The sequence below is a fragment of the Pocillopora verrucosa genome, chromosome 11 (genome assembly GCF_036669915.1).
Source record: "Pocillopora verrucosa isolate sample1 chromosome 11, ASM3666991v2, whole genome shotgun sequence".
NCBI classification, from domain to species: domain Eukaryota; kingdom Metazoa; phylum Cnidaria; class Anthozoa; order Scleractinia; family Pocilloporidae; genus Pocillopora; species Pocillopora verrucosa.
This window is the reverse complement of record NC_089322.1, coordinates 16,837,542-16,865,218: the sequence shown is the minus strand read 5'-3', so window position 1 is coordinate 16,865,218 and position 27,677 is coordinate 16,837,542. Positions and strand designations below refer to the sequence as shown.

The 27,677-nt window shown below is 37.6% G+C and overlaps 3 protein-coding genes, 2 long non-coding RNA genes and 1 pseudogene across 5 annotated transcripts in view; 4 read left to right on the top strand and 2 right to left on the bottom strand.

Annotated features, from left to right (window-relative positions):
* Positions 1–1,419, top strand: part of LOC131781550 (uncharacterized) — an 8,733-nt gene extending 7,314 nt beyond the window's left edge. Inside the window, exon 5 of the mRNA XM_059098221.2 lies at positions 434–1,419. Coding sequence (XP_058954204.2) covers positions 434–772 — 339 coding nt within the window. The 3' untranslated portion in view covers positions 773–1,419. The remainder of the gene's footprint in view (positions 1–433) is intronic.
* A 2,223-nt stretch (positions 1,420–3,642) lies between these two features.
* On the top strand, positions 3,643–7,074 carry LOC131781551 (uncharacterized). The gene is made up of 3 exons (XR_010715776.1): positions 3,643–3,762; positions 4,122–4,202; positions 5,659–7,074. It is a non-coding gene; the product is annotated as an uncharacterized lncRNA (long non-coding RNA).
* A 1,884-nt stretch (positions 7,075–8,958) lies between these two features.
* On the top strand, positions 8,959–10,847 carry LOC136284223 (uncharacterized; annotated as a pseudogene).
* A 1,042-nt stretch (positions 10,848–11,889) lies between these two features.
* Positions 11,890–20,156, top strand: LOC131781517 (uncharacterized). Its single transcript, XM_059098185.2, has 5 exons — positions 11,890–11,949; positions 12,316–12,492; positions 17,459–17,829; positions 19,062–19,265; positions 19,748–20,156. Exons 2-5 carry the CDS (start codon positions 12,339–12,341, stop codon positions 20,084–20,086), a joined length of 1,068 nt encoding a protein of 355 aa, XP_058954168.2. The 5' UTR covers positions 11,890–11,949; positions 12,316–12,338; the 3' UTR covers positions 20,087–20,156.
* Positions 13,337–16,688, bottom strand: LOC131781164 (uncharacterized). The gene is made up of 3 exons (XR_010719181.1): positions 16,570–16,688; positions 15,473–16,472; positions 13,337–15,196 (listed from the first exon to the last, which is right to left on the bottom strand). It is a non-coding gene; the product is annotated as an uncharacterized lncRNA (long non-coding RNA).
* A 590-nt stretch (positions 20,157–20,746) lies between the features above and the next one.
* LOC131781516 (cationic trypsin-3) lies at positions 20,747–26,976 on the bottom strand. The gene is made up of 8 exons (XM_059098184.2): positions 26,817–26,976; positions 25,555–25,614; positions 24,872–24,979; positions 23,919–24,032; positions 23,448–23,507; positions 22,842–23,060; positions 21,904–22,151; positions 20,747–21,205 (listed from the first exon to the last, which is right to left on the bottom strand). Exons 1-8 carry the CDS (start codon positions 26,902–26,904, stop codon positions 20,912–20,914), a joined length of 1,191 nt encoding a protein of 396 aa, XP_058954167.2. The 5' UTR covers positions 26,905–26,976; the 3' UTR covers positions 20,747–20,911.
* Between the last annotated feature and the right edge of the window lie 701 nt (positions 26,977–27,677).

Sequence of the window (27,677 nt, the reverse complement as noted above, 5' to 3'; positions counted from 1 at the left end):
TCGCGGTAACATCATTGTCATTATTATATATACACAGGAGTCCATTACTTCTGATATACATTAGAATTTTTACGAGAAATATGATTGGTTGAGACTATTTAAATGATATACAATAACATGTGAAGTGAGTACGATAACCCAATATCGGCAGCGGATATTGTAGTTATCATGCGGAGTTAAAAAACCTACCTAGTTTCCAAGTCCCTCGACCATGTGGGGTTCTCAAACTTTTGCAAACTCAGAGAGAAGGGTCTTCTTTGATACATTGTTTAGAAAATGCATAATAAGACAATTAGTGAATTGGGTTTTCGTATGATGTCATGAATTATCAAACCTTGTGTCTGCGTTTTCTGCCTCTGCATTTTCGTTATTGTTATCACAATCATAATCAATGTCGTTATCGTTATCATTTTTTTCTATTTGTCACTAAAAGATGAAGGGATCAGTGATTTTGGAGGATTGGATCGAGCTCTACTTCAACCTTACAAAGGCTAGCCAGCGCGTCAGAGAAAGGTTTGGGGATGCAGTTATCGATATTCCAGGACATGAAACAATACTCAGACCGAAAGAAACACTACAAAAATTATGTGACCATTTAGGTGTGACATGTTCAGAGGAATACATAGAAAAATGCAGTAAGATCTTGTATGGAGCTCCTTCTGTCACAAGAAATAAAATTGTTTGGACCGAAGAACAAAAACAGCGGGTCACTGAGCAGATGAAAAAATATCCGTTTCTGAAAGACTTTTCCTTTGACGATTTCCTATCTTAAACTCACAGGTAGCAGCCGCTGGAACAATTTTCAATTTTGCGTTTAAAATGAGGCTTCATTGGGTTTGCATTTCTACTCCCTGAGATGTTTCCAGAAGGGAATCAAAGGCACTCGAGGGTTTCCCAGTCCTCCCATCCTCTCCCATTGCTGCTTAAGCCTTAATCCAACAGTTAGTTGCAAAACTTTTCTCTTTCATGTTGCCTTTGGCCGGCATTTTGCTTTGCTAAAAAAAAGTGTACTTTGTGATAATTATGTAAAAAAATTAACTTGTGGAAAGAACAGTTAAAAATTCAATAAAGTTGTTTTTAAAGGCATGTCCGCGACAGTATTATGAGTTTAGTAGATATGCTACTGTTATCAAATTTCTATTGTTTGATTACCGGTTACATGTTGCATCAGTAAACGTTTCAACTTTATTTTCAAAAAATGTCAATGAGGAAAGAGGTAGTTTTCGTTAGAAAGAAATCCTGACGAAAGTGATACATTGGACTTCTCTGTTCAGTGGATAAAGGGGTCAGAAAAGTAAAAAATACAGAGAGCGGACGGCAGGAGAAACTAGGCACGAACATTTTGATGAAACCTCTTAATGCTGTAGATCGTAGATTATGAGATCCAACAAATAACGAAAGTAGACATTTGTTACCTAATTAAGCAATAAAGAAGTCAATTAAACCAAACACACATGGTATCACCTTTTATTTCTCTGACAGGAGTAGGTAACATTTACGTGGTTCTAAGAGTAAATCAATTTGGTTTCACGTAAGCAGTGGCTCAACTCATTTAAATATCTGTAACTGCTACTCCCGGAAACCTTCAGATATGTCAATTCTTATTGATTGTGTCTTGCACCCAGTACTTCAGATCCATCATGTCAGCATACATACCGTATCAACCCTTGCGCGAACAGCCTATTCCCCAGCTCACCGCACCCATCAGATACCACTTCTCATTCTTAGAGCGGACCAGCGGTACTCCACTATCTCCTTAGCAAGCGTCAATCCCTCTTTAAGTGCACCTTGCACAGCGCATAATAATAATAATAATAATAATAATGAACGTTCTTTAATACGCATTTAAGAATCTCAATGCGCTTACAATTTTTACTAAGGTTGAGATCGGACGTCAGCATAATCAGGCGCCTCTGGCAGCCGCTTTAGTCCATGTAACGACCTCACCTTTTCCCCCCCATCCCACCCCAGGGGAGGACATCCATCACACAGTAATCTCGTGCGTGGGAAATTAACGTCTCCTACCCCTAACCCTGCAGGAGACGGGACCTCCATTTATTCGTCCCTATCCGAGAAGACTAGAATATCTAACCATTTCTTGATGTTGAGAAAGGAAGCATATTCTTCTCAGTTAATTTTAAGACCCTGAGTGTTGGTCCGGCCGGTATTGAACTCTCGACCTCCCGCACAGCAGTCCGGCGCTCTCCCAATTGAGCTAACCAGGCGCATGCGCGGTGAAATAGTGTAGCCCAAGTCTTGATAAGCGGATTGGCAAGAGTCTCTTGAGACTAGAGGTACTTTAGCTTGTTGTAGAATCTGTTGTACCAAACAGCCAAATATGTCATACCTTACCCATGCACTAGATGCCATAGATGGGCATTTGACCGACCTCATTTGTAAGGGGGGAGGGGGGGGGGGAGACGGTAACGGTAACTGAACTGAGTGGAGGGCAGCTTAGTCTTAAATCGTACAAATGATTTCAAAATGGAAGGAGCCCGCAGCGCGAGTTTGATTTGAAATCACAAGTATGACTTTATTACTACAGAATAGCAAGTACTTGAACTAATGAAAGGCGTTGATACCTCTAAAGCATGTGGTTATGATGGAATTGGAAACAGGATTATTAAGATGTGCAGTGATAGTTTTCATGTTTATTTCACTCGTTTTATCAATATGTCTTTTTCACTTGGTCAGTTCCCCAGTGAGTGGAAGCTTGCAAATGTTATTCCTATATTCAAAAATGATAACCCTTGACTCAAAGTGAATAACCGTCCCGTTTCTCTGCTGGCAAGTTCTTCCAAAATCTGTGAAAGGATTGTTTTCTTTTACTTGAACAATCTTTGATGGAGATTGTTTCTCTTTATAAACTCCAGTCTGGTTTCAGACCTGGTGATTCAGCAATCCGCCAACTGATTTTCTTTGTACAATAGAGAGGTACGTGCTGTTTTCCTAGATATAAACAAAGCATTTGATAAGGTGTGGCATGCTGGTTTGTTGTGTAAGTTGGAGGCTTTAGGTACAACCGCCCTTACTTCAATGGTTTGAAAGTTATTTGCTTAACCGAAAGCAGCGGGTAGTTATAGATGAGTAATCCTCTGATTGACGAACAGTCAACTCCGGAGTCCCTAAAGGGTCTTTGTTTATAGTACTGCTTCTATTCTTATTTACATCAGTGATATTACTGATGATTTCGCCTCTCTTCCTTTGATTTATGCCGATGATACCAAACTGTTTGAAATTGTTGACGAGCCAGCTGTATCAGTTGGTTGCCTTAATTCTGATCTAACATTGGCAGAAATATTGGACAAGATGGCGGCTGCGCTTGCGCATTTCGTCCATAAAGGCGTCCAAATAATATAAGAAACTATAGGGAAATTTGTAAAATTTCTAAAATATAACTATCAGGAGCTCATGGTCCCGTCCGCTCTCGATCGAGACATATTCAGTACCGATTCTGCTATTCATCAAACCTCTCAGTGACTCGATAAATAAAAACCACTTACTTCCCGAGGCAGTTCGCTTGTCATTGTCCATTGACTTACTCAGGTTAATAAGGCCTGGGTCAAAAATGATTTTCGCCTCCAGTGCCCCCCCCGCAAGGTTCGCGGAATTCGCGTGGACTGCGCGAGTAACCATAGTTACTTGGAATCAAGATCGCGTAGTTCGTGAATGGCATCCGCCATTTTGAAGTGTCGGCTTTGCATTGGATTTTCCCATCTTTGCTGGTGAATCCGACAATCTAGAGGAAGACATCAAAAGAAGGTAATAACATTTTCTTTGCTATCTTCATTTCCTCAAAAAAATGGCATGATATCGCTATCTTAAAGCCAAAGAGAACCCTTTTGAACCTACGAAGACTTCTAAACACCGCTCTCAACATGTTCATTGATTTCACTGCAAATACAATGCAACATGAATTTATAATATAGCGCTCATTTCTAGAGCTCAATAGCGTTTTACAATGTTTGCAACTTTTTCATAGAAAAAAAGTACTATGTTTTGTAACAAATGCATAGAAAAAAGTTTCATTGTGGATATACCATTCAATTTTGAAATTAAATTTAGCTTAATAAATCCTCTATCACATCATGATGTGTAAACTTATGGTGTTTATCATTTAGGCTTTTGAATGCTTTGGAAACAATTTCTCCAAGAAGCAGATGAATTTACTGACAAACGTAATCCCCCAAAGCAGTTGTTAGGTAAGTTTAACTGCTGACATGTAAGATGCAGATTGTGTTGTCATAAATTGTCCCTTGAAAACTAAGAGGAAAAAAGCTGTATTAATGTGTGTTAGTTTATTCCGAGGTCCCTTACTGAATTGCTATAAATATTTAATAATAATAATAATTTTAATTACTCACACAGAAAACCAGCCAGCCCTTGCAGATTCCAAAGGGAATCTACTTGATTAAAACCAGTTTTATTTACTGTTATCCCTATTTGTTTTCTTGAAGAGGTCCTTCCAGTTATTCCACACAACTAATTTATTACAAGCATGTTAATGGTGTTATTTATGAGGCATTTTTTTGGTTTTTAAATCATGTTATATCAGTTTTAATTATAGTCAACAGTTTGGTTTTTAAGTTTTGACTGGTAATAATTGCAACAATCATTGTCAATGATGGACTTGTAATTGATATATGTGTCTATTTGAATGTAAATATTCTACCCACTACACCAGTAGAGTATCTTTTAATCAAATGCATCACAAAAGTTCTGATACATGCATATGATTCTGACTATAGCCTTCTCTCTTTGTTGATAAGACATGATTAATTACCAGTGCTTACTGTTGCCCCAAGTGGGGCACTGTTTTTTTTTTTTGCGACAAGAGCAAACACAAACTGGTATAAGATGTGTCATCTTCTCAGCCCTACTCATAAAAGATGTGCCATCTTAAGAGCAGGATAGGTTGCCCTCGTTACAAAGTCAGAAAGGAAAATTTTAAAATTGTATTTCTTGCTTTTTTTGTTACTCTTCCAAGTCAATATTCCTGTTAGAAGGCTATGGTGGCCTAACTGGTTAAAACTCTGGTTTATAATTTTAAGTTTGATCTGCCAGTTGCTTGCCTAAATTCAATTTCATAGATCAATAATTGGCAGGAATTGGGAAATAAATTGGTACATGTATGTTATCTAGCAGCGATGTAAAATTATAGACATGAGTATGACCTATGAAGTAATTTGTACCTGATGGACCCTAGAGCACCTTATCTGTGCATTATTGAAAATGTCCCTCTAACATTCATTCACAATTTGTAAAGCAGAAGTACAAAATTATTTTAGACCAAGAGCACACATAAACTTGCTAAAGACATGCACATACATTGTAATTTTAACCTTGCAAAGCCCAATAAAAAGACTCCTGCTGTGACATGGCTAGGGTCACTTTACCTGATTAGAGTGTTAATTATTACTTTCTTAAGCAGAGGTTTCATTAAGATTTTGAGGTGATGGGAAATGTACAAGGAAGCAAGCAAAATATGTTTTGATTCTGATTTATGTCAGTCACAACATGCAGGAAAAATTATGTTCCCAGCCAGTCAATTTGCCCAGTGTCAGGCCCGTGAAACCCCTGCTTAAGCTTATAGTATTCAGTGAGATATTATGGAAGCCAGTGTTGCCATAATGCCTGTTGTTGTTGGTCTTCTTACAGGGCTGGCATCCAAACATTCTTGAGCCATGGAAACCAAAAATGGAATGTTTTGCTTAACACCTACTTTGAACAGAATTTTACCAAGGGAAAAAATATCACTGGCTTCATTAATTCTTTGCAGGAGGAAAGGAGCTGTCACATGCTTTTCCAAAATCGATGATGTAGCCATGTATGTTACTCACAAGAAAATTATTAGCCTTCAAATTACAGTGAAGAAAGCCTTTTGTGTGAATATGTGAAAGGGCTTCTGTCAAATCATGTGAAATAATTAACCAGTCATTTGTTATGAGTTAGCTTTGCACATTCTGTATTGTTGCACTGTTTTTCTGACAAGACAATAATTTGCTTATTGTTACGGATGTATTGTCTTCCCCTTTAAACTCCATTATTAAGGAAATGGGCTGCTTTTGAAGCTGCACACCTATTATGGTTAGGATATTTTTATGTGCAAGTGCCTGCATAATGTGAGCCTCCTTCATTATCTCTGTGGTGTCCTGCATCAGAGACTGTTTTTCCACAACCTTTATATCAAATCGTGTGTACTGTCTCAGAAGGCATCGACCATAGGATCCTTCTCCCAGTATTATATTCTCTCCATTGGTTGGAAGAAGTTCAGTGTGATTGATTTAGTTTACAATGGATTATTTGGTACTTGCATTCCTTTTAAAAAACTGGAAAATGAAGGCAAATATATTGTAGAGAGTGTGCTGAAATAAATGCTAGATTGCAACACAAGTAAAAGTGAAGCTTGTTGATCTCATTGTTTGGCATGCAAATTACTGCAAAGTAACTAGAAACATTACTCCTCCTCCAGATAGACCAGACATTAGCATTGGATTTTATTTTTTTCTTGGCGTGCTCTCCCTCGACGCTGCTGCTTTTTCTCAATTGCGTCTTTCTTTTTTTGGAGCTGAAGTTCCTTCACTTTTGTTTGTGCATCAGCAAAGCTTATTTTAAATATTTTCTCAAAGTGGCCATTCACTTTTGAATAAATGTGTTTTACAGCAGTTTTAATGGCTTTTTCCGTTGGTTTCACTTTACTTTGCGTCTTCACCCCACTTTCAATAAGGGCCTCTTTTAAAAGTTTTCGGGTTTTGAAAGTTTCTCCACTAGGGAAAAATTATGGATGGCATAATAGTGTACTTGACAACCTCCACAATTTGACAGTGTGTGCTGTTTCTTCTGCGCTGTATTAAGAGCTTTCCAGTTTACCATTGAAAACGTGTCTTGGTACTGGGCCCTGGCTTTTGAGTTCATCTTTCGGAAAGAGCTGTAAATTGTTTGGATTTCTTGACGTAGGTGGAACGTTCGACCGCAAAGACTTCCTGACTGTCACCCTCGAACGCTGCAAGATAGTTCTTCCACTTTTCACAAGGGTTAGTTTCAACCGAAGCACTTCCAACCTTACGAAAGCTCTCCTTTACAGCAACTCTTGCAAATCCACAATTAAAAATGACAGACATTTTCGTTTCACACGAATACACTTAGCTCGTTATCGAGTAGTACCGTTGTTAGGGAACAAAACCTTGAAGAATTTCAAGGAATCAGTGCGATAACTTTCAAGTTTTGCGCCAAAATTGTAATTCAGTCTCGTTATATGATACTACTTGGGATAAAATTACAAACGTTCTTTATTCTTACCGCCCAAATTTGCAATTGTGTTTTATTAGAACTGTCGAAGGCGATCTAACCCTGGATTTACAGAGATGCAATCGACCTCAGAAAACGAGAAAAAGAAATAAATATCATCAGTATACAAAGTGTGCCTGTATTACTTCTGAGATTGCCCCAATTAGTATTTGGTAGTGTATCAGCCGTTAAATTATTGCTTCTGAACACTCGCGTGACTCGCGTGTCAAAATGGCGGACACTAAGTTGAATTACGTGACTGCGAGTTTTCGAAATTCCCACCCCTTAAACAGTTTTAATTTGTCTTTTTTCCAAATAAATAGGAACCTGTGGGATTACCTTCGTTGATAGCGGTTGGAACCAGGTAAAGGCTAAGATTTTTTCGGGCGAAAACCATGATAGAGGAAGCAGCTTCGCAGAGACAAAACTTGATTTAATCTGCCTAGCACATCTCTCTTTTTTTGGCAGCCATTCCAAGTGGGAAAACAATGAAAAACGTCTCAAATATTCATAGCGATAACTGCATTTTGATTTGCCTTGTGTTTGGTTGTGGGAATTTGCTCAAGAAAGCAACCGACGAATTTGGCGCCTAAATTAATTGTTTTTGGCTGTTGAGAGTATCATATTACGCTGCCACAATTCAGTCCGAGAGAGATGGTAGTGATACACATTTCTGCCAAGTATGAGAAAAATCCCTCGCAAAATAGCTAAGTTATTCTCAATTTTTTGAAAATATGGGTTAAAGACAGGGTGACCCAGGCCTTAATTAACCTGAGTAAGTCGCCATACAGTTCTTCAAAATCCGTCGTTCTCCATCCCAAACACTCGCCTATTACAGGAAAGTGCATCGATGAAGTCAACTTCTCTCGATCGAATTGACTGCTACTGAGTTCGAAGCGTCCAAATATCCTGAAAAATTGCCATTTCCTCCCATTAAAAAACTTCCCAACATGCCAGAATATCCCTAATTTACATGTTGAGTAAGTGACGAGACGCCATGTTGAAAACTATGGCTGAAATGGTTTAACACGAACAAAGCTGATCTTCGAATCGTCAGCCATATTTGTTTATGTTCTTGCTGGTAAATAAATTAGTTCTCAGGTCCTTTTAAAAATATGCCAGGCGTTGAATGCAAATTCAGTCATCTTGGCGCGAAAATTTAATAAAAGCAAATCAAAATTCTGACATCATGTCATCGCTCTGCCTCGAAAAATCCTAAAGATTTACTTGCAGGTCTTCTTTTCTTTTTCTTTTCATCAAATCGAAGATCTGCAGTGCTCAAATTGTGTAAGTCATGGTACGAAACACGCTTCTTTGCAGATCGAGCCGTGATCACCGCCATATTGAATTCTCTTGATATACTATTGTTCCGGAGTGTAATACGCTATACCGCTGATAATTGTTAGCGGGCTCGAAATGTCCTTGATTTCTGGCGATCACAAGATCTCCGAATGGACTGACAAATGGTTAGTTACTATGAATCCTGTTAAATCTCGCAATGTTGTATGTTCTCTCAAGCGTAATAAACAAGATCACCCGCCTCTACTTCTTGACACCAAGGTCGTCAAAGACGTTGAGTGTCACATTCACTTAGGCCTAACTTTGCAGAGTAATATGTCGAGGAGAAATCATAAAGTTAAGATGTACAAGAAAGCCTCTAAACGATTAAATATGCTGAAATATGTCAAATACAGAGTTGATAGATCCACCTTAACATACTTGTACAAACGCCTGATTAAACCACTCATGGAATATGGGGATGTTATCTGGAACAACTTTCATAATCGTGATTCATCTTTACAGGATAATGTTCAATACGAAGCCACAAGGATGGTAACAGGAGCCATTAGGGGAACCAACTCTGCGAGGTTACGTGATTAACTTACTTGGGAGCCTCTTAGTATCAGGAGAGAATTACTTAAATTAAGCCAATTTTACAAAATAGTCAAGAATCTTGCTACACGTTATTTAAATGAACTATTGCCCAAACTATCTAGTGAACGTACACATTTTCGTCTCAGATCAAGAGAACACTTCACTCAACTTCTTTGTAGAACTTCTACGTTTCAAAAGTCTTTTTTTCTATCAGCAGTCAATGGCTGGAATTCTCTGGACCTAAATGTCCGAAACTCTGTATCTCATCCCACTTTAAAGCAATAACTCGGTCAATTCTCTTTCCGCATACTTACAATAGGTTATATGATCGTTCTTTGTCAAGGCGTGCACCTGTTGATCACACCCGCCTCAGACTTGGGTTCTCTTGTCAAAGCGAATATCTCTTCAAAATTAATAGTTGTGTGTCGCCTATTTGCGAGTGCAGTTTTGACTGTGAATCGGTGAAACACTTTTTCTTGCATTGCCCAAGGTATGCCGCTCAACGTCATGTTCTCCTTACCTCTGCTGCTAATATTCTCGGTGAAACATGGTCATCGAGTAGTGATTCTAAGAAACTAATTTTCTATTGCATGGTGTTGAGTCTGTAAATTACAACGTCAACCGTGCTTTTTTTTCGCAAAGTACAAACGTTTTGTAATAAACACTAATCGCTTCTCTGAGGCCATTGTTTAATTGTTTAAACTGAATATATTCTTAGCTTAGTAAGTCTAATTCGTTGCTATTGCAACTTGTGTGTGTCGGTTATATTCTGTTTGTGTGTAAGCCCGAATAAATTGATTTTATATTTGAAATACTGTAATCCCCTCGTTAAGCCTAGGTGTTTTTGGGGAAAACAATGATAAATATGTTTCACTAAAAAAAAAAATAAAATAAAATAAAAAAAATAAAAAACTCCTAATATCTCATTAGTAATTCTCTTAACTGTCTGACATACGATTCTCATGATGTCAATTAGGAAAATTTGGTATTGGATCAACTAATAATCCCCTAATTGATAATATGCTTTCTTGTCGTCACTTATATAGTCGATATTGTTTTGATATTGTAGGAGAAATTCTCTCTTGGTCACCCATAGGAGGTAAAGGTTAAACAAGGTTGGCCTTCATTGGAAATACATACTTTCGGTTAAATTATGGTTTCTATGCAACAATCCCAAAAACTAATAACACCTTCATGTGTTATTAGGATTGGGATTGGGATTAGGATTGTTCTTTTTACTTTTATTCTATAAAATATAGTAAGCTCACTTCTATGTGTCAATAGAGCCCATTTTTACTGTTTGCGATCGCCTTTTACGCCTTCGTGATATTCATTTCGCAATTGGCCTCGACTCCTTTAGCTGAGGGGTGCGCTTTTGAAAATCATTAGGATAAAGACATGATATTTACATTACTAAGCATCAGAAACGAAAAGAAAACCATTTCATTGCGGCATGGTTCGATCGTTACGTCACATCCCTCAAGACACTTTAATTAACATTTAACCAAAGAAGTTTCTATTCCAGAAATTGACTCAAAATTGAGGTAAGGATATTATTTTTCTCCATCGACATTAACGTTTTGACTCTAAATTACAACGTCAACCGTGCTTTTTTTCGCGAAGTACAAAGTTTTGTAATTAACACTAATCGCTTCTCTGAGGCCATTGTTAGATTGTTTAAATAATACATTCCTAGCTTAGTAAGTCCAATTTGTTGCTATTGCAACTTGTGTGTGTCGGTTATGTGTCTGTTTGTGTGTAAGCCCGATTAAATTGATTTTATCTTTGAAATATTGTAATCCCCCTCGTTAAGCCTAGGTGTTTTGGGGGAAAACAATGATAAATATGTTTCACTAAAAAAAAAAAAAGAAAAAAAAAAAGAAAACTCCTAAGATCTCATTAGTAATTCTCTTTACCGTCTGACATACAATTCTTACGATGTCAATTAGGAAAATTTGGTATTGGATCAACTAATAATCCCCTAATTGATAATATGCTTTCTTTTCATCACTTCTAAAGTCGATATTGTTTTGATATTGTAGGAGAAATTCTCCCTTGGTCACCCATAGGAGGTAAAGGTTAAACAAGGTTGGCCTTCATTGGAAATGCATACTTTCGGTTAAATTATGGTTTCTATGCAACAATCCCAAAAACTAATAACACCTTCATGTCACGTATATGTTCTTTTTTCTTTTATTCTATAAAATATATAGTAAGCTCACTTCTTTGTGTCAATAAAGCCCATTTTTGTTGTCTGCAATCGCTTTTTTACGCCTTCGTGATATTCATTTCGCAATTGGCCTCGACTCCTTTAGCTGAGGGATGCGCTTTTGAAAATCATTAGGATAAAGACATGATATTTACATAACTAAGCATCAGAAACGAAAAGAAAACCATTTCCTTGGGGCATGGTTCGATCGCGACGTCACATCTCTCAAGACACTTTATTTAACTTTTGACCAAAGAAGTTTCTATTCCAGAAATTGACTCAAAATTGAGGTAAGGATATTTTTTTTCTCTTTTGACATTCTCTTTTGTTTCGCCTAATTTTTTCATACAACAGACACCAGAAACTATTTTCAAAAATAACTCGTGTGTCATTTTCTATATCATTCACGTAGACTGGAGACTTCAACTCTCCAAGGAAGGTTAGGGAAGTGGGAAGCAATTAAGATTGCAAGTCGCTAGATTAAGCTCTCAAAACAGTGCGTATATTCGGATGTATAAGAAAAACTATCTACACTGTATGGTGGATATAAAAAGCAACGGAGATCACAGTACAGCTCAGTAAGTTATTTGACCGGGATATTGTTTCCGTTTCTTTGGAAGTTTGGATTAGAAAGTGCTCGGTGAGAAAGCACTCATCAGTACTGTTTTATAAGCATCTCGTGGGCTTTTTGCAAGGCCTGCGGTGGGTATTTTCTGTACATGTAACTCTAAAGATTTCCGCGAAGCGGGCTGGCTCGATTCCTTGAGCCATACTGGGGGATATCGGCCCTGTACACTCTTTTGTTTATTGGCCCTCGCTGCGCGTAGTCCGTACTGTCACGACCTCAAGCTGATATTTCTCATTACGGCCCTTAAACTCGGTTAATAAGAAGTTAGTATCGCAGTTGCAAGAGGTTCGATAACTTCTTCATATCATCTTTTAAGGTTATAGGATAGCAGCATACAGAATGTTCGTGAAAAAGGTTGTTCTTCCTTTGCTCATGATCGGATTCCTTTCAAGCCTCTTTTTTGTCACTCGCTTGATAATCAAGGAGAAGAAAATTTCGCCTTCGGGAAGACGCTTGGTGCAGGTACGGGAGACGGTGACGCTCACAGAAAATGGTAAGTTAACTCCAAAAATTAACTTAATTGTGAAAACCTCTGTTAATCATTTTACCCCTAAGAGTGACTAGCATCTAATTTTTTCTCACGGTATCGCCGCTGAATCAAACATTAAGGTGATGGGAATTAAAGAAATAATGATAAGAAGAAGCTTTTCAACGTTAAACAAATCCTCCTCATCATTGACATAAGAAATTTATGGCAAACAGTAAGGGGAATATACATACTGATGTTAGGATTTATTTGGTATTTATTCACCTCGCTCTGTGGTTGGTATAGAAAGCTTGCGCCACCATTTTAACCAATCGGACGCGAGTCAGGGGCCGGTTACAGGCCGGCTAAATCAGATCTTCTCTTTATTGAATTCCCCGAGGGGTCTTAATATTTTTGTCGTTTGTAATAAGCGACCGTTGAGATTCAGCACTCGATAATGTAAGTGCGATCATCCCGAAAAAAATACCGATGGTACTAAATGAATATTCCATGAATGCAATATAGATATGAGATGGCAGAAAGTTAACTTGCAATTGGTCAAGTGCACTGTAAAATTAAAAGAGCTGATTTGGCCCCAAAAATGGGGCCAAAACGAGTGAGTCCAGTTTGGCACTTGCTTAGGGTCAATTCAGCCCCATTGAAATGGGGCTGTTTTTGGCACCAATTTTGGGGCTGAATTGACCCCGTTGTAGGGGCCACTTTGAAATTTATAGGGGCCAAAACAGCCCCCGAAATTTCAGCCCTCTCACAAATGGCCCCTTTAAAAAGAGCCAATTCAGCTCCATTGTGGGCCACTTCAGAAGTAGAGGGCTCTTTCCTCTCCATGCTGATTTTCCCCCTTACATTCAAATAATGAAAATACACCACATACTTTATCTTTCAAACACTCATTTATTAGCTTCTAGATATTGTTTCTGTAAAAACCTTTTATGCTACCTGATTTTACAGTTATTAAGAATCTTAATTGTGGTATAAAACAGACAAACTTTGAAACATCATGTGAAAGAATATAACATACATACATATTTAACATTAATTCAACCATTTTCTAAAATAGATCTCTTCCCTAAATCAGTATACTTCTTAACAGTGCAAGCATTGCAAGAAATTACACCCAAGAGACACTTGTGAGTAAAGCTTCCCTTTTCAATAACTTAGCAAATGTGGTAATGTAAAGCAGCTTATAATTAAGACTGATTTAAAGTACAGAAAATTATCAAAATAAGACAGAGGCAACAAATGGTCCAGTTCCTGCACAAGAATATAGACCTTGTTTGATTTGTGCATATGAAAAACAAAGAGCCTTAGAGCAGCAAAGAGTATTCTTCCAGTGGATGTGAGAATACATGCACTCATATTACTACTCTAGATATTATCAAAATATAAACTATCAGCAAGTACTACCGCAGGCATTTGCCAAGTCATTGAAAATAGAGGAAACAGTGACAAGAGTCTGCCTGTGCCCAATTTCAAGCAATGCTTGCTCTAAAAAAAGTCAAAATTTCCTTTGACCGATTGTAAGAAAATATAAATAAGCCAAGTAACCCAATGAGAGCATCAAGAATCTTTTCTTATGAGAAGTGACAAATTACACTTCCCTCTGTTACTATATTCAGGTGATTGATGTATTGAAGATCTCCAACAATTAAAATTTGTGCTGGACATAATCTCTGATTGCTGAATCAACATCAGCTACTCTATGCAATAAAAACAAGTTTTACAACCACATTAAAATCAAGCCAAAGTGCAAAAAGTGCCTGTAGCCAGAAAAAAAGAATATATATATATACACACTTAAGTTAAAGAATTAAAGAGGATGCATCAATTCTCTGTGACTGAGTTTTGTGCCTAAGTGCTTGTCAGACAGAAAAGTTCTGTCTGACAAGCGCTTAGGTGCGAAATTTTGAGTCACAGAGAATTGATGTGTCCTCTTTAATCCTTTAACTTATGTATACTTAGCTCTACTACCACAGCATTGAGCACTTTATGCCAAGGTAGACTCTACCCCCACATTTATATATATTTATATATATACATATTGTTTTTCTAAAACTATAAGCTAAAACACCAGAAATGGAAGTGGAAGTTTAGCTCAATGTGTGTAATTTGTCTCCCATTCAAGACTTGAAAAACTAATGTATGACTCCCAAAATATCTGAAAAAAATCAGCTATTCTATGTCCAATATTTATCTAATGGTTTGACAACAGGAATATTTTAAAAAATTGCGAAATCAAAAAAACTAAACACAAAGGCAAAATTAATACAACCCCAAAGTACTTGAACCTTTGTATCTGGACTTCATTGGCAAATGGGCTCAGAAATTTTAGCTGTTCATCTTAGTACCAAAGTAGCAGTTTTTTGGACTTGTACCTCCAAAATGGTCACAACTTCATTAAATGCATGTGATGACAAACACACAAGAACAAAGGTCATGAACTTAAAAGGTGAGAGTGATTATTTTGCAACTTTTTATTTTAAGGCAAGAGATTCAGCACCACAAAATTGTCTCTCTTCACTGCAAGCAGAAGAGGTGAAGCAATAGATTTTTAGACCATACCAATCCATTCAGTTTCCAAGTCAACTTAGTCTAGTATCCTGCTAACCATACAAGGATACTCTGCAATAATTTTTTTTTGCAATCCACTGTTGCTCAGAGTACTGCTGATGAGATATCCCTTCTGGGTATCCAACTCTACTGAGGCAGAGAACTGTACAAAAAAACAAACAAATGAGCAAATTAATTTGTTGTCGGAGAACAGTAAATTTTTGCAACTACAAAGTTGCAAAATATTTGTAAGCAAACTGTGCATAAGAAGTAAAAACACAATAATGGTGATCATCAATGATGTATTTTCACCAAACTGTATATGTACTTATCAAGAAAAGAAATCATACATCTATGCACTTCAGTTTTAGTTCAGTATTCATGAATAAATAAGGATTGCTTGTAAACTTAAAAAACAAAACAAAGAAAAGTTTCTTACCCTCGATGGTAGTTGGAATTTCGAAAGCCATTCAGGAGGAACCTGTAGGTAAATATTTGTTTTCAAAAAAATTAAACTGTCTGATAACATCCTATCAATTCACTAATTTTTTAATTTACCAGATTTAAAAATTGGGTTTACTTTGTTTTATGTATGGTGCAAGTAAATACATATCTAATATGTTTCAATAAAAATAAAGCAAATCTCGCCATTTTTGTAGGTGCAATCCCCGAGATTTGTCATCTTTAACTGACCAACTGGTACCTTGTGTGTTTTCCTTTAGGATATAATCGAAAGAAAGTAGTCGATAATGTACTCTTCACCATCCTGCTAAGTTTAATATACAAGAACTTACTTAGACAGTGCTCAGTTCTGTCGCCTCGTCCATAAAACAGAGATCCTTGAGCGATTTATAATATTGATTTACCCATTTCTTTCGGTGCCAATGTCACCTCTAAATTTTCATAATCGCTGATGTTTTCTGAATCATCAATCGACGTTTGAACCGTCTTACTCGAAGGACTTGATTCTGCACGCTGAAAGAGTGATAGCCAAAAAATCAGCTTAAGTGGATGCAAACAAAGACATAGACATAAAAATATCAGTTCATCTTTTCAAGAAAAAGATTAAGAATTCAGAGTGAGAGATCCTAAAATCAGAGAATCTTGAAATAAGTTAAATCCATCTTGTGCAAATGCAGTATTCGAACTGTAACCGTCTCTATCTCTCGGCGCCAAAATTTGATCACGTGACTTTAGTTGCGAAACCGCTGAGACTCAACAAGACTCGGGAGAAGAGGCGAACCATTCATGCGTCAAATTCTCTGGTGGGAAAATTAATTATCGTACCGACGAAGAACTCGTGTCATCTCTAGGTTCAGCGTTCATTGCAATCAATTTCTTGAGCTTTAGACGCTCTTTTATAATAGGGATGTAGTGCCTTGGTACGTCTGCATCTTGGGCGATCGCAAGGAGATCTTGGCCACCGCAACCGTCTTTTTCTGCAAGATAAGATACGAACAAAGATCAATGGAGCGGTCAAGTTTGTGAATGTAAAGTTGCAGTAAAATACGTTGTTAAGAAATTTCTTTTGCCTACCTTTCCTTTCTTAAGTCTCATTCCATGCGACTGTAGCCAAGAAACAGCCTCTTCAGTGACGAATTCGCTGCTATAATTCATTATTGTTTCCGACGCACGTGGTCTAGGTTCGACTAATGCCATCACAGCCAGCTCACGCTCACGTCTCGAGAAAAAGCCAACGATTAATTCGTTGTGTGACTCGGTGTTCAGTTACGAGAGGAACCGTTGAAAATTTGAACACTTTATAAGGAATAGTATAGGGAACGAAATATGGTCGAAAAACGAAAATTATTTTCATATTTTCTTTTTTTTTTTCAAAAATTGAACCTCGTTGGGGCCAAATTGGTCAATCCTACTTGGCTCTTGGAAGGGCCAAATTGAGAAAAAGTTCCAAAGTAGAATTCATAGGAGCCAATTCAGATTTTGGAGGGGTCGAAATGGTACTTGTCACGCCCGTTTTGGCTCAAATAGTCCAAAACGAACCTTGATGGGCCAAACTGGCCCTCGAGAAATTGGAGCCAATTTGGCTTTTGGGGTCAATTTGGCTCTTTTCATTTTACAGTGTGTACCTGTGAAATACTTTTTCACCAAAAACCCAAATGGAAATATCGCTAACGATGAAGCACAAAAAATATGGCAAAAAATTTGATCGTGTAGTTTGACTGTCATGGCGAGGGAAGTCCTGAGAGGGACTCTTTTCGGTAATGGTGACAGACGTTTCGCCAACATTAGTGTAGGTCATCATCAAAGTTCAAGCTAATAATTCGATCTAAAGTGAGATTTGAAGGGGTAGAGACTGGGTCTAGACCGGATGCGTCTAGTCTCGACCCAATCCCTTCTCTTCCGTCAGTACAAGTATGCGTTCATTTTCTCTCCAAGACTGACTGTTTTGATTTGATTTTTTCAGAGGAAGCGCACTCACTTTCCTATGCAGAGAAGCTTTTTAAAGCTTATGATGAAGTGGAGACCTTTGTGATATTCATTGGTTATCCTCGCAGCAGCCATAGTTTGGTTGGCGCCATCTTGGATGCTCACCCTGAAATAATTATTCCGCACGAGTTTAATGTGTTGCAAAAATGGAGAAGATACAATTTGCCAAAGTTCCAAAGAAAAAACCTGATAAGATATAAGTTATATTTTGATCTTCACCAGACTTCTACCGAGCAAGCTATGTTTGGAAAACGGGCAAGCCGAAAAAGGACAGTTCTTGGCGGGGAATTTACATACTTATACAATGTTCCAGATTTATGGCAAGGTGGATACAAAAACAAGATCAAGGTAGGATCAGAAGACGATTTTCATAGCTCATGGGTTACTATCACATACCACAGTCAGCCCAAGCTTATCCTAAAGAATAAAGAGGACGCACCTGCATCGGTGGCGGGTTTTACAAGATAATTAGGTATATCTCCTAATTTTTATAATGTAAATTGGCCACCGTAAAAACTCGAGATTTAAAGTCTTAGCCCTTCATCAGCCTGATGAAGGGCTATAACGCTCGAAACGCCAACCTTGAAAACTTCTCGAGCAGAAATCGTGGACAACATCAAGGATTCATAACCAATAAAGCGGCAAATTTAAACGCGACCTTGCTTTGATGAGCACTAAATTATCCCACTTAGCTCATTTTTCTGAGCTCTAGAAGAAGAATTGTCCTTTTTTACTTGAAACTGCACAAAATTCGCTAACTTTTTGTATGAAAGTCATTTCAAGATCGATTTTCTTAAAACCCTAACTACCGACTAAAAACCAACGCACGTCAAATGGCTGATACACCTTCTCTCTGACAGAATCCGTCTTAGTTTTGAAAATTGGTCAACAAGAACTACTATCCTTTTGATTTTGAAATCGTTAGTCAAAGATGCGTTCCAAAAATGGCTCGTTTCGAGCGAGCGAACTATTGTCTTGAGCCTAGACATGAATACACCTATCAATTTAAACAATGCCCATCGTTTAATCAATAACACTTGGGCAATTTCTTCACAATTTTACGATTTCTAAAATCTTTCGGTCCGTCAGCTGTTAAACCCTACCCTTACCGACCGTATCAAAAATATTAGTCATGCCGGGAGCTCTTTCCGTAACATTTTGAAACCGAATACAGCTTTTTAAGTTTCCTCAGAGTCGAAGGGTCTTTGGATAATGGTTTTCATAAATGTTCCTAAAAATTGTCACATTTTGCTGGATAAGTTCGTCTAATATCTTTCTTAATGGTAAATATATTTTCACTCTGAAGAAAAAGATTTTAAGCGATTTAACCTTTCGACAAGTGACAATCTGTTCCTGCTTGGGAAAATATTTCAACGAGGCTTGCGTTGTCCCAGATAAGAAGCTGAAGTTTCACAAGGACTTTTTGTGTTTCTATATGGCTTGGTTGCACGTAATAACAAAAAGCATAACCTACAAAGAGAGCGAAATTCTTTCCAAACCGCACTTCAAATTTGAGCTCGAACACTCTCATTTTATTTGACGTATTTTCTGTACTGGTTTTATCACAACTTTTCTTTTAGGTGATAGGAGACAAAAAAGGGGGACGAACTTCGCTGCTTATAAGTAAAGACCCAAGCAGTATCAAACAGTTAGAAGAAATCGCTAAAAACGTGGGAGTGCCAATGAAATTCATACACATTGTCAGGAACCCATTTGATAACATCGCTACCATGGTACTTCGCGGTGCAGGCGAGCGTGATAATGTTAGGGAAGAAGGAACAAAAGTAAGTTTATAAATCATATTTGAAAAAATATCAAATAACATTCTCATTATCATGGTAACATCATTGTCATTATTATATATACACAGGAGCCCATTACTTCTGATATACATTAGGATTTTTAAAAAAATGTGATTGGTTGAGAGTATTTAAATGATATACAATAGCGTGTGAAGTGAGTATGATAACGCAATATCGGCAGCGGATATTGTAGTTATCATGTGGAGTTAAAAACCCTGCCTAGTTTCCAAGCCTCTCGACCATGTGGGGTTCTCAAACTTTTGCAAACTCAGAGAGAAGTGTTTTCTTTGGTACATTGTTTAGAAAATGCATAATAAGACAATTAGTGAATTGGATTTGCATATGATGTCATGAATTATCAAAACCTCGTGTCTTCGTTTTCTGTCTCTGCATTTTCGTTATTTTTATCACAATCATAATCAATGTCGTTATCGTTTTCATTTTTTTCTATTTGTCACTAAAAGATGAACGGATCAGTGATTTTGGAGGATTGGATCGAGCTCTACTTCAACCTTACAAAGGCTAGCCAGCGCGTCAGAGAAAGGTTTGGGGATGCAGTTATCGATATTCCAGGACATGAAACAATACTCAGACCGAAAGAAACACTACAAAAATTATGTGACCATTTAGGTGTGACATGTTCAGAGGAATACATAGAAAAATGCAGTAAGATCTTGTATGGAGCTCCTTCTGTCACAAGAAATAAAATTGTTTGGACCGAAGAACAAAAACAGCGGGTCACCGAGCAGATGAAAAAATATCCGTTTCTGAATGACTTTTCCTTTGACGATTTCCTATCTTAAACTCACAGGTAGCAGTCGCTGGAACAATTTTCAATTTTTCTTTTAAAATGAGGTTTCATCGGGTTTGCATTTCTACTCCCTGAGATGTTTTTAGAAGGGAATCAAAGGCACTCGAGGGTTTCCCAGTCCTCCCATCCTCTCCCATTGCTGCTTAAGCCTTAATCCAACAGTTAGTTGCAAAACTTTTCTCTTTCGTGTTGCCTTTGGCCGGCATTTTGCTTTGCTAAAAAAAAGTGTACTTTGTGATAATTATGTAAAAAAAATTAACTTGTGGAAAGAACAGTTAAAAATCCAATAAAGTTGTTTTTAAAGGCATGTCCGCGACAGTATTATGAGTTTAGTAGATATGCTACTGTTATCAAATTTTTATTGTTTGATTACCGGTTACATGTTGCATCAGTTAACGTTTCAACTTTATTTTTAAAAATGTCAAAGAGGAAAGAGGTAGTTTTCATTAGAAAGAAATCCTGACGAAAGTGATACATTGGACTTCTCTATTCAGTGGATAAAGGAGTCAGAAAAGTCAAAAATACAGAGAGGGGACGGCAGGAGAAACTAGCAACGAACATTTTAATGAAACCTCTTAAATGCTGTAGATCGTAGATAATGAGATCTAACAAATAACGAAACTAGACATTTGTCACCTCATTAAGCAATAAAGAAGTCAATCAATCAAACACACATTGTATCACCTTTTATTTCTCTGACAGGAGTAGGTAACACTTACGTGGTTCTAAGAGTAAATCAATTTGGTTTCACGTAAGCAGTGGCTCAACTCATTTAAATATCTGTAACAACTGTTACTTCTGGAAACCTTCAGATATGTCAGTTCTTATTGATTGTGTCTTGCACCCAGTACTTCAGATCTGTCATATCAGCGTACACACCGTATCGACCCTTGCGCGCGCAGCCTATTCCCCAGCTCACCGCGCCTATCAAATACCACTTCTTATTCTTAGAACAAACCAGCGGTCCTCCACTATCTCCTTGGCAAGCGTCAATCCCTCCTTTGGCGTACCCTGCACAGCGCATGCGCGGTGAAATAGTGTAGCCCAAGTCTTGATAGGCGGATTGGCAAGAGTCTCTTGAGATTAGAGGTACTTTAGCTTGTTGTAGAATCTGTTGTACCAAACAGCCAAATATGTCATACCTTACCCATACGTTAGATGCCATAGAGGGGCATTTGGCCGACCTCATTAGTAAGGGGGATGGGGGGGGGGGGAGATAAATAAAGGTAACTGAACTGAGTGGAGGGCAGATAAGTCTTAAATCATACAAATGGTTTCAAAATCGAAGGAAACCGCAGCGCGAGTTTAATTTGAAATCACAAGTACGATTTTAGAACAAATTTGCACGACATAAAGTTCACTTCAAGCCTCGTTAACATTTTATCGCTACCCATTTCTATTCTTGGGGAGAGGAAGGAGGGGGGGGGGGGAGATTGAGTAGTCTTGCTTAAGGACACCGAACAAAGGGGGGAGGGAAGGTGAATTGAAAAATTTCGTATTTGAAGTAGCTACTTATAAGCTGGGTAGTAAATTAAATATTTGGAAAGAAGCTTATTACTCAAAAATGTAGAACAAAATAGACAAATTTGGCTATTTTTTCTGCAAAAACTTTTCGAAGATAGCCTAATAGTACGCAGGTGGAATATTTATCACCCTCTCCTAGAAAGAAAAAAGCCCCATCAGTTTATATCATCTACTAGATGAGGATGATATGATCTTCATGATAAAAAACTCAACTCTCAATCGCGTCCCTGAAAAAATCTTTAAAATACTTTATGAGAATTTCTCTTCATATCAAGTTCCATTTACCTGCGGGATGTCCCCTCCTTCTTTCGTATGGCCCCAGCCTGTGACGAAACATTGAGTTCCAACGCCAAAGTCAAACTTAGGCAAGCACACAGGCCTCACGCGTCTATTGTAGGTGAGTGGAGACTGGAGCTTAATAAGAGCCAAGTCGTAGTCCTCGTTTTGATGCGGAGCGTAGCTCGGATGCTTGATGATTTTTTCGATTGGAATGTTTTGCTCATATCCCTCTTTCCCGTTCAGATCATGATCTCCTATTCAGAAACAACGGAAACGGTCGAGAAGTTTTCGCGAAATCTTTGTACTCCGAATCGATGGATGTTACTCTGTAAGCTTGACGAATTAGCGACTCTCAGCAAAGTTGGAAAAATGTCGATAATTTTTCGTGAAATGTTCGAACCTCAATGCCTCGGTTTTAACCTTGCAAGTTTAACGAAACGAGTGACCCTTGGCAAACTCGAGATAGGTCGAATAATTTCCGTGACACTGTCACAACTCCAATGTTAGCTCGTTTTCGCGCAAGCTTGCTATAGAGTATGACTGTCGCTGTCGGCGAAATGTTGGCTCACAACTTTCTGTAAACACTATTTGTAACTGGTTCAGTTAAAACCTTAAGGGTAAGAAGCCACTGAGGATAAAAGAATTCAATCTTTTGAGTGTTGTACTATTTTAGAGGCAAGGAGAGTACTTCTGTATCAAATCTTACTAGCCTTTGAAAAAATCCCTCTGCGTAACAAGGAGTAGTCGCAGGTTTTTAGAATGTCATAGGGTTCTTTTGATAATGCATTGATTTCAAACACACTAGCTATATATGAGATGTCGTTTTTAACGCGAAATTGACTGTCTGCTTTTTAACTCTCTGCCAGCCCTCAGACCATTCTGTGACAGCCTGAACTGCAACTCCTACAGAACAGGTCTGAACTGAAACGAGTTCTGCAAAATACCTGCTACAATAGTATACTGATTAGGATCATCGCCATACGCGAAACAGTGAGCCGCTGACACAACCCACTGAGGCGACACAATTGAGCCTCCGCACCAGTGGGGTTTCTCAGCATGTCCCTTATAGTCCATTGTTACTTGCCACGGCCAAGCCCCTGGTTTAGCATTAGTGCCCCCAACTATTCTGTTTCCTAAGTTCCTTGTGCCGCACTCGACATTCCCTGAGTGTAAAAAGGTGTGGGATTATCATTCAGTTATTCCCTGACAGAGAGGGAAGATACGAACAACTACGGTTATTGACTATGACTTTAAAACCATGATCTTTTTCAGCTGCATCCTGACAAACGAAAGTTCTGCGCTTGCGCGTTAATTTGATAAGCATGGGAAGAATAGATCAAGATGTTAAAAGTTTTGAGAGGAAGAAAAGTCAAAATAAACAAATAAATGGTAAATAAAAATTGATCAGTAAATATAAACGAGAGAACTGATTCGTTACCCGATAATCAATTCATTTAGTGAGATTTGGACTTCAAGTAAACCATGGAAAAACAACTGAATACGTAACGGATGCTTTTTTATAAGAAAGACTGTACCAGGCTCCAGCTCACCTTGATCAATTGGTTGGTCCGTCCGTGGACGAGTTGTTGCTAACGGGGCGGGTGTTGGAACTAAAAAAGAGCGATTTTATAGAAAGGATCAGTTGCTAGCTCTAAACGAGACGTTCAGCCGCGTCGAGCGATAAGTTAAAAAATGGGAGGGAAACGTTTTTGAAGTATTATCGACAGTGAGAAACAAAAGAAGAAGAAAAAGACAGGAGGGTACGATGTGATTTAAGAACAATGAAGTAGAGGAACCACGAAACAAGGGAAAGAGGGAATGACGGAATGAAGCAGAGAAGAACTAAAGGAACGTAGCAAAAGCTGAGCAGAGGGACGCACAAACTATTAGTAAATGGTTTTATAAAAAGGACAAAACCGAAGGATGAGAGCAAAAGGAAAAACAAATGATAAAAGTGTAAAAGATACGGATAAATCCAAAGACATAAGAGTTTAACTAATAAATTAGTATGAGGTAGTTACCTTTACAAAAACCGCAACTTGCTCTACAATAATATTTCAATGATTTACTGTAGTCTTTATGATCGCAATAGTTTTTGTATATTTCGCAGTCCATCAAGTCAGCGCATTCTTTTCCTAAAATGGATTGAAATTCTCTTAGTTCCTCCAACAAGCCTGATCGTAAGTAATAATTTACCATTGATTTCTAGGATGATTTGGATGTGATTTAGGTTTTCAAGGTACGTTTGCGAATCGTTGTTTTATCGTTCTTTCTTACTTTTTTTTCATATTCACCCAAACCCCACCTTACTCAGACGTCAGTTTTGTCGACTAACTTTGTAGTCCATTTTTCTAACTAAAAAGTAGGCCAGCAACGCGTACAAAAGTTAGACATGAACCTTCCAGAAGTCGAGAATAAATGTAAATGTTGAAGTATGACCATCAACGAATTGTCAAGTTGATGTTACGACCAAGGGCAAGAAATATTTTTCCATGTTTTAAAGACAAGGATTCTCAGAATCTCGCTCAAGAGGTTATATCTGTTATTTTAGGAGTTAAAACCCCATACATGGGCTATCGATGAATCTTTTGTGCAAGCGAAGAAATGAAATATGGAAAACAAAAACCGTTAAAGTTTTCATATTGTTGATAAGAGAAATCCTGAGGGGATAAATCTGTTGAAAGGAATTATCGGAAACTTGCTACTGTTTGAAATTTGTATCTCTTGGCAGTCAAATTGGGTTCAGGCATTTACTAATTTGTTTTCCATAAGGTTCGATTATGTCAGTATCTGAACAACATTAACCCTAACTTGTTATCTGTTGACTGTTTTTGGGTTAGGGGAGGGGTATGTGGGCAGTTGCTTAGATACTGGCATTGATCCAAAGGTTCTATCTACAAGTAAAGAAGAAAATATACCGTTTGTTTAAACTTTACCCTCCCCTCCCCCCTTCGGCAGAACATTAAAATCTTACCACACAAGTTACAGGTCTTTTTGCAGTTTTCCTTCAGATAATCTTTGTACAACGGGTCGTTACAGTAACTCTTATATGAAGCACAGTATGCGCTTTCGTCCTTACAAACTAAAAATGAATTCAATGATAATGACTAACATTAGAGAAACACTGTTAAACGTTATGTAATGGGCACTGTAAAGATATATATTTATATATGTGTTTTTTAACTTCTGCTGCCAAAAACTTAAAATGAATGCACAGGCATGCCACACGTATACGATGTGTGCACGTGTTTCTCGTTCACGGTTTCTCGTTCACGCTTGCGTAGACGGACTTAAGCTGGATTTTCACTGTCACGTTTTTGTCTACCCACGTAAATAGGTGAGAAATTGTTGTTATATTTCCACTTGCACGTTTTTTCAAGATTTTCGCGTGCATGCCGCAATCGCGCAAGTGCAGAGAAAGGTAAACAGCCTTCCACTTTGACGCATGAGCCCGCATTTTTCGCGCGTAAATTGATTTTCCTTTAACGTACGCTTTCTTTACGCACGCTTTATTTACGCACGTTTTGTGTACGCAAAAAAAACTACGCAGTTCTGGAATCTACCTTCGGATGCATGAAAACTCGTACAGGAACGTGAACTCTTTTTTAACTGACAGGGTTTGACATACCATTCGAAAACTAACAAAAATAAACCCACCTCCTCTTTTTTCTCTCAATTTGAATTCCTTTAATAGCATCAAGTCATCTTTAGAGACATCTAAATGACATTCAAAATGAAAATGGAACATCCATAAGAAATTTAAAACTTGATATGCTTAACCACACGTGACCATGCAAGCCACCTATAAAAGCACCTCTTCATGTTTACACTCTTTTTTTTTAGTTTTTTAAATTAAAAATGTAAAGATTTATCGATAAACCTGCTGCATCTTGAAAATTAATTTCGGCATTGAAAAATAGAACTCTACTGATTATGAAGTTTATTTTTATATTACGATTCAATGAATTGCTTGTCTAGAGAATGTCTTGCTATCAGATAATTTAGTTCACATTATGTTAAACCAATGAGTATTTATGTCATATTTTGATCATTACTATTTACTTCAACATGGTTTTTTCAAATTTTTTGTAAAAAAAAAAATGGCTCTGTCACAAAATCAGACGAAAATGTTTAAAACTTTTACAAGGTATAATATTAGACTAGCCTGATGTATAGGATTCCTCGTCAAACATAGCGTTTAAGGTCCTGCTAGCGTAAAAAAGATGGCACCCAATTCCTATTCTGCAACAACTGAAAGATTCCCAATACTGTAAAAAGCCGTTGAAAAACTTGAATCAAGTGAAAAAGGAGCACTACCTAACGCCAGCCAAGCGTCATAAACTCTTAACATTTTACACCAGATTAGACTAGATTGCCACCTTTTCTGACGCTAGTGCGACTTCAAGCGCCAAGTTTGACGAGTTCGCTAAGAGTCTCTGATGATTTAAGTGGGGTAAGTCTTTTAAAAAAAACTGTGGAGCTACGTCGTTGAGGAGTATAACAAGATAATCTGGCTTTACCAACCGAGTTGAGAAAGGAAATTGTCCACCATGGAGAGTTTCGAAAGCTGATGACATTTGGAGCATTAGCCCTTCGTTATAGCGAAGAACTTCAATAAAACCAAATTATCGCCGACGATTTGCTCGGCAAAGACAAAACATACATTTATCAAGCCAATCATGTATTCTGCATCACCAGGAATTGAATATTTGTGTCATACTTAATTGTCTCCATTTTGAAATAACGTTTAGAACAGGAAAATGAAAATAGGATAAAATTATTTTGACCACTAAGAATTGCTGAGGCATAGATCACAATTTGAAAACTTTGGCTAAAGAACAGATAATTTCTTTAAATCGATTTAGCTTTAAATTGTTTCAAAACCTTAGCCAATAACATAAAGAGATCAATTTCATTACCTTCTTTTTCTGAAAGATCTTCAAACTTATTCCCTTGTGAAACTGGGAAGAAAATGGCCAATACGCATAACAGAGCAATGGGTAACATTTTGCCGGATAAAAACTTGAACTGTCTGAGTCTAAATTCGAAACATAACTAAAAGACGCATCCACGTAATTTTGCCTGTAGCTGCTATCACCGCAGCTAAGTAAATAAGAACCGAAAAGACTTCAATATCACACAGTACATCCAATGAGGTTTGATTGTTATGGAAATGAAAAATTATTATCGAGTGATATACAGATCGCTTTTCGTTTCAACAGCTGAAAGATGTCGTCAAAAACAGAATGACTTGTTAAAAAGATAATATTAGAACTCCTAAATATATATATTCATAGTAACGTAAAAGCAAATAAATCACATATTGCACGATAATTTGGGTTTAACAACTGAGTTGGTTATGTAAATTGCCCATCGTGCAGCTTCGAAAGATGACGTTTCGAGCGTTAGCCCTTCGTTATTCGCTCTGACGAAGTCTCACGCTCGATAGGTTAGCTTTAGTAACTGTCTATTGTTGCCAATTAACATTTCAACCTAGTCTATAATTTTGTAATTCCACCCCCCAATGCAACGACGCAGCATCACAGGTTCCTGAGGAACCCACTCCCTTCATTCATAATTTGCAAAATTACTTGATCTGTGGCAATATGTTAAGGTTGAAAATCCAAATTCCATCCAATTGGAATTGTTTCAACAGAGTTATTTCTCTTGTATAAAGACGTTTTGTCTTTCGATTAAATGCGCATTACAAGTATAGTTCAACTCTTTTAACAAATGTTTAATTAAATGTCCTAAAGTCAGCTGCTTTATTAGTATGTCAG